Consider the following 6776-nt stretch of genomic DNA (forward strand, 5'->3'; position numbering starts at 1 on the left):
GCGCCCCCGACGGGGGGCTGCGCTCGCGCCCTTGGGGAGCCGCGGGGACCCCGGCCTCGCGCCTTCCGGCCGGCTGCGACACACCTGCTCCGGGCGGCGCCCGCTGCTCCTTGAAGCGCGGGTCTCCAAGCGGTGGGCGCCGGTGAACCCGCACGGCCGGGTGCAGAAGTGGCCGGGACACAGCGCTCAGCTCGGGGCAGAGGGCGCGTGGTCGCCTTCCCCGAGCCCAACCCCACCCGCCTCATTTCCCAGCGGCCTCTGCCCGGCGCCCCTGGCACCCCGCCGCTCAGACTGCCCCCTTGCAATGGGACCCGAGGCAGTGGCAGGACCCACAGCGGTGATTGCAAAAGTCAAAGCCCCTGCGATCGGGTCATAAGCCGAAGGGTCTCGGGGCTCAAGTCCTGAGCGGAGGCGTGATCAGGCCAGTGTTGCTTTGGAAGAGGCGTCGGGACGCCGGGCTGTTTGATTAAGTGCAACCTGGCCGGAGGTGAGGCGCCGGAAGGAGGTGAGACCGACACGGCGGCGAGATCAGGTTTGAAAAGCCAGCCGCCGCCGCCACTTGGCCCCAATTAGAGGCCAAACCTTTTATGTAAACAAGGAATAATTAGCTTTGGTAATAGAAGCGTCAACAGAATCATCATCCATTGATTTGCTAATTGCCCTCCTCTCCCTTGACAATAGCCAGGGTTTGCCTGTAGGTCCCACAGACTCTTCGCACCCGAAACATAGGTAAAGGAGGTTCCTCTCCAAAATAGGGGGTGGTCAGCTCCCCGTTCCCAAACTCAATGGCTGCCCTCCAACTAACCCTGGGATTCCTTTTCTCCCCGACTGTGAATGCCGTTCTTACCAATTTCCGATTCTAAAAGGAGGGCAGGCTCCCCCATCGGCTGGTAAAATTCCGACGGAGGCCAGCCCAGCTGGGGTCATTAAATTCCTGGACACTGCAAGTTCTTGAAGAGTTGTCCACCTCCACCAAGAACCCAGGATCCGGGAAGTCCCCATCTTGGGAGCAGTTACTCGACTCATCCCTCCCTCCCCTACATCTCGTGTTCAAAGTCAAATATTGCTATTCATCCGCTTGAGACACAACTGGTTAGACTCCTAGGTTCCAAAATGGATGGAGAACTACCCATAGATCACCAGAGTTTGTGGACATGTCTACCTTGCAGGACATTGAGACGGACAGGAACTCTTAGGGGGACCCTTGGGGGTCATGCAATGCTGCCAGCTCCAGACAGTTTCCACAGATCCTGGAGACTTTCCTGGGGGAATACCTAGGACTGGCCCCATCCCAAAGCTGTATTTGCATATCACTTAACACAACATAAGGGAAATGTCACACATGTCCACCTCAAAGCCTGGGCCCTGCTGAGCCAGCCAGGAAGGAAGGCTATGGGCTCCTCAGTGCCTTGTCCCCTAAGGACCCTGCAGCATTTCAGGGCTACCCATCCCCTCTACAGCACTGGGGAAGATGTGACTGATACAGAGAAAGCCTGGTCTGTCCAGAGATGGACCCCACCCACTCCATGAGGAATGGGGAGAGGCATTGGTCACCACCAGCTTTATCATCCTCCCAGGGAGATCTTGAACTCAGTTTCCCACTGTGGAAGTAAAGGAACAGGATTCTGATGCCCTTCCCACCAACCCCAGTCCCTCAGCCACCTCCCACCTTGCCCCAGGCTGTACCTTTGTCCAGAACAGGTCCAAAGATGGCCAGGCTGTCATCTATGGTGGTGCAGTTCCAGCGGCGGCCTCGGAACTGGTGCTGGCACTCCTGGATGCCCAGCTTCACGCCTTCTGCCACACTGGGCATGATTTCGATGTAATTGCGGCAGAAGCGCAGTTGCTTGGGGACCAGGCCTGGGATAGAGCCGCAGAGCAGGGGCTGGGAGCCCAAAGATGTGTACTGCTGGCCCAGGGCCAGGGACCTGCAGGCAGACAATGGGGGGTGGCACTGTAGATACAAAGCATGCAGCCCAGCATGGACATCACATGGAGGATGGAGGGGGGTGATCCATGGCCCCGAGAAGCCTGGCACTTCATGTTGCTGCCTTTGACCTCCTCCAGGGCACAGTGCCCCACAAGGGCACAGCTCTGGTTCAGGCAGTGTCCTTCTGACATGGGCACATCCAGCCTGCAGGAGATTAGGAACAGTAGAGCCTCTCAGGGGGCTTTGGGGGGTGGGGGGCTGTACCATGTCATGAGAAGAACCCTAGACTAGAACTGCAGAACTGGGGGCCAAGATCCCCAGAACCTCTTCCCCAGGATGTACATGGTTGGCCAAAAGCCTGCTTGTGTCTCCACAGAGAGTCGATGGCACCAAGGGCTCTGCCCTCCAGGGACTCTACCACCATCTTTACTGTTCCCTAGAAGTTTCTAAAGTGCTGACTCTCTTTTCACCAGAAACCAGGGCTCCAGATTGCTTCAGGACTAGTTTAGCTAAGGGGCAGGAGGAAGACCCCAGCTCTTATTTCCCAGCCCAGCACCCTGTTACTTTAGTCAAGCCCCACCCCATTCTTCTGCCCTTCATTCTTGAACCACTTAGGGTTTTACGGTCTTGTGGAGTAGATGTGGGCAACAGGGTTGAGGATTCTAGAAATCAGGGTACTATGGGCATTTCAATGTTTTCATCCCTTCTCTCCCAGAAAATGACAGTAGAAATTACATGGAGGAAGTTGAGAAAATGACCAGTGAGTCTTAGTGGACTTCAGGCCAATTGTGGTCAGCCCCATGATAGGGGCCAGAGTGATCTAGAAGAAAATAACCTAGGCTGTGGTCTAGGTCCCTCCCAGATGCGGAAACCTTGGGAAGAGGGTCCAGAGTAAGCCTCCAAAGCAAGTCAGAAGAAAGCACAAAAAAAGTTTCCTGGGCTGGACACAGGTGAATCAAACACTGACCATTTGATGGACTCTACAGTAGGCCCAGCACTTTGGGTGCAACAGGCCTGATCAGTTCTCAAATGTGAACATTCCTGTCCCCTGATGAGGATCCTGCAGTTTCCTGAGCAAACTACCTTGCCCCCAGGCTCCTTGAGGACAGGTCTGGCAGATCAGAACACACTATTGGCTGCTTCCCCCAGCATCTTTCCTTCACGTTGGAACACTGAGAGCCTCTGCTAGTTCAGAGACTCCAAGGCAGCATCGAGTGTAGTACCCCCCTATTGCCTTAGGAAAACTCTGGGCTCAGCTGCCATGGGGAGAAGTGGCCCTCATTTTCCCATTTTATTTATTTTGGGAAGAGGGAATAAAGAGACAGAGCTGAAGGTTTTGGATTGGTGATCTTGAGGAGGCACATCCAGATCGGAAGCCCCACGGGCACCTACCCCTACCTTGCAGGGCCTCATGCATGCCAAGTGAGTGTTCTTCCTTGGCACCCCCCAGCCCAAGCTCAGCCCTTTTGGAAGAAAATAAGGGAAAGCCAGGAGGTAACCCACACCTGTAATCCCAAGGCTCGGAAGATAGAAGCAGAAGGTCAGAACTGCAAGCCAGCCTGGGCTATATAAGACCAGCTCAGAGAGAGACAGACACAGAGAGAGAAAGAGCGAATATGAACTAGCCACTGAATCCCGATATCACAATATTATGGCTAACTACCCTTTACACAGCACCTTTTCCATGAGTTGCCTGATAACAATCCAGCACACAGTGGGGGTGTTACTAACTGCCATTAGCCAGCTCAGACTGTAGAGCTAAGGAACTACTACTACTACTGGAAGCTAGGCCTCTTAACTTCAGAGCCCTGCCTAAGGGACAATACCTCCCTGGGTCCCCAGAAAGCTGGGGTGGCTTCAAGCCTGGACTGTCTGCACCCTGATCCTCAAACCTTGAACCCATATTGGAGTGAGAGAAAATAAGTGAGCCCAGAGCCTGACTACACATAGCACACACAGCTCTGAATGGAGCCCTTCAAATCATTCTGTATGGCCCTGTCCCGTGTGTAGTAACAAACAGGTTAAATCGTTAACAAACATCCATCATGTATTATACACCTGGCTTGGGCTACACAGAGTTCTAAATGCTTACGTCTTGGACTTGTTTAACCATCGCACAACCAGTGTGTGGGGTAAACACTGTCATTATCACCATCATCCTATTCCATAGATGAGGAAACTGAGGACACGGAGTAACCTGCCTGGGTCTGCAGGGCTGCAAAGTGCCAGAGTTGGGCCTCCCTCCTAGCATTCATTCTCTCTCTCTCTCTCTCTCTCTCTCTCTCTCTCTCTCTCTCTATTGGGAATAATTCTTCAGCTAGTGTTGGGGCATCTTCTCTTCTCCATTTCTATTCAGGGATTTTCAGCATAAAACGTTGCCCTGCCACTTGCCCCCACCCTTCAGTCACTAGAAAGCAAAATCTAGCAAGGGTTCAGTGTAGATTGATTCACCATCCAACAGCTGGTCATCCTGGGTTACTTTCCCTCTTCCCTCCAAACCTGTCCCCTTCCCAAGGCGCATACCCAGCTCCGCCTTTCCCAAGCTGCCGATCTAAAAAACTTCCTTAACTTTTTCACATCTGTTTCTTCTGTGATATAACCCTCATAGGAGAAGTAGATGGTGCAGTCTAGTGCCTGACACATCAGAAAAAGCCCAGAGAATGGTGGCCACTGCAGGTACCATGTCCCCAATACTCTGTCCCTGCCTTGGCACCAACCGCATTCCTCCCATCCATTTCCCTGACTTAGTAGAACACAACAGGATTTGCAGAACTACCTCCCATCAAACATGGGAAAGAGGCCTCAGGACACAGCCAAGACCTTCATCAGCAGCCCCATCCTAACAAGGCTGGAAGAGCAAATTCTTCTGACTGACAGGTTGGGCTAAGCAAAGTCGTGTGTGACCAGATGAGTGTTCCAGCTGACTGAAGGGCATGGGAGCATTTCCAGGATGCTCTGGTCAAAGGTCTGGACTGGATCTAGATATCCTGTAGTAATTAGCCAGGGCCTCTGGGGATGGGTCCCAGATCTATGGATGGCTTTGGGCTCCTGAAGCTGTAGTCATAAGATTGAATTCTTCAAGACAGCTGCTCTCACAGACATGCCCTTCTGCCCCTGGCCTGAACCATGCCCACACAGCCATGGCTGACATTCTACCACTGCAGATCCATTAGTGTAACCCACTTCTTGTCCCCATTACAGAAGAGCCTGTCCCCTGGGAGGCAACACTGGGAGCCCCCTTCCCTGCTTCTCCCCAGTGTGAATGGCTTTGATTAGATGTGCCCTGAAACCAGCTACTTCATACCCCCAAACCTTTGCAGATGCTGAGCCCTGCACCTGAGTGCCTCTCTGCAGCCCACACCCCTCTGTCTCTGGCTCTCCATCACTTCTACTCTAAAGACTTTATGGGCTCCCAGCCAGAAGTAACCTCTCCTCACCTGTTTTCTTGCATCTCGTTCACCATAGACAACTGATTTGTTTCAAGTATGCCACAAGAGTTATGTCTCCTGTTGTCCCCCAACACCACACACACACACACACACACACACACACACACACACACACACACCAGCACACTTGACCTTTTAGGCAAAAAGAGGACCACCCACCCCCTGCCAAAGAGCCACTCTGATGCTCCCACTGGACAGGTTCCAGGCAGCCGGAGGTTCAACCCACACACAGGACAAGACTCCTCGGTTCCGCTGAGGAACTTCCTACAGTTAGGATGGGAGATGATGGCCAGGCTCCCAAGGGAGGTAGAGGCATGCTTGGCACCAGCAGCTGGTGAGGGGGAGGGTGGAGGGCTTGCCAGGCCTGCCCAGCTGGACAGGGGCTATTTATATACCCAGCTCCGGTCCCTGCCTTGTCCTGCCCTGCCCAAGGCCCTGTCACTTTTCTCTAAGGACAGCTCATCCTCTATCCCAACCACTTACCAACCAGCAGGGCCCAGAACAGTCTCAAGAAGCCAGTTGGATGGGCCATAGGTACCAGCAAGGCATAGGTTGCTCATGGAGAGAGACCTGAATGCCGACCCCAACTGAAGAAGTGCCACACACTCCAATTAGGCCAGATCCAAAACATCTCTTCCATAGCCTTGTCAGATTCCCACTGCCACCCAGTTCTTTGTCACCTGTTCTCTGACACCTGTGGCCAGAGGGCTGAGGGTGGCTGTGAATGGTGACAAGATCAGACACAAAGTCTTCAGTGCTAGACAGGGAGCCCAGGGCCTTGCCCATGTTAGGCAAGAGCTCTACTGCAGAGCCACATCCCTAGTCCTTGGGGTTCTGAGATATGATCTCGCTCTGTAGCCTAGGCTGGCCTGGAACTTCTAATTCTATCTCCGAGTTGTGAGTGCTAGGATTACAGGTGTGTACTCTACACCTGACTTAGACACAAACGTTCTGAGGAGTTAAATTCATTGTTTTTATTTACATGTATATACTTAGTGTTCAAGAGAAGAATAGGTAAAGGGTATGATGCAGTTCCTGAAGAAAATACAAATGGCTTGTTAATACTTTTCATAGTGAGATACAGAATTCTTTGTTTTGTTTTTTTGTTTTTGAGATTAGCCTCAAACTCCCTATGTAACAGAGGATGACCTTGAACTTCTGATCTTCCTGCCTCCATCTGAGTCCTGGGATTATAGGCATGAGCCACTATACCCATGCAATACTGGGGCTCAAACTCAGGGCTCTGTGCTGCTAGGTAGGCACTCTACCAACTGAGCTACACCTCCGGCCCCAAGTCACAGAGGCTTTTTTTTTTTTTTTTTTTTTTTTTTTTTAAAAAAAAAAAAAAAAAAAAAAAAAGAGGACGATAAATCTTTCACTGTGATATATCAAAATAA

At 52.3% G+C, this 6776-nt stretch overlaps 1 protein-coding gene across 1 annotated transcript in view; it reads right to left on the reverse strand.

Annotated features, from left to right (window-relative positions):
- Wnt3 (Wnt family member 3) overlaps window positions 1–6776 on the reverse strand; it is a 40733-nt gene that overhangs the window by 2889 nt on the left and 31068 nt on the right. The window contains exon 2 of the mRNA XM_008821915.1: window positions 1687–1928. Within this exon, the coding sequence (XP_008820137.1) occupies window positions 1687–1928 (242 nt within the window). The remainder of the gene's footprint in view (window positions 1–1686; window positions 1929–6776) is intronic.

Source organism: Nannospalax galili, unplaced genomic scaffold (assembly GCF_000622305.1).
Source record: "Nannospalax galili isolate Female #2095 unplaced genomic scaffold, S.galili_v1.0 scaffold1128, whole genome shotgun sequence".
Classification (NCBI taxonomy): Eukaryota; Metazoa; Chordata; class Mammalia; order Rodentia; family Spalacidae; genus Nannospalax; species Nannospalax galili.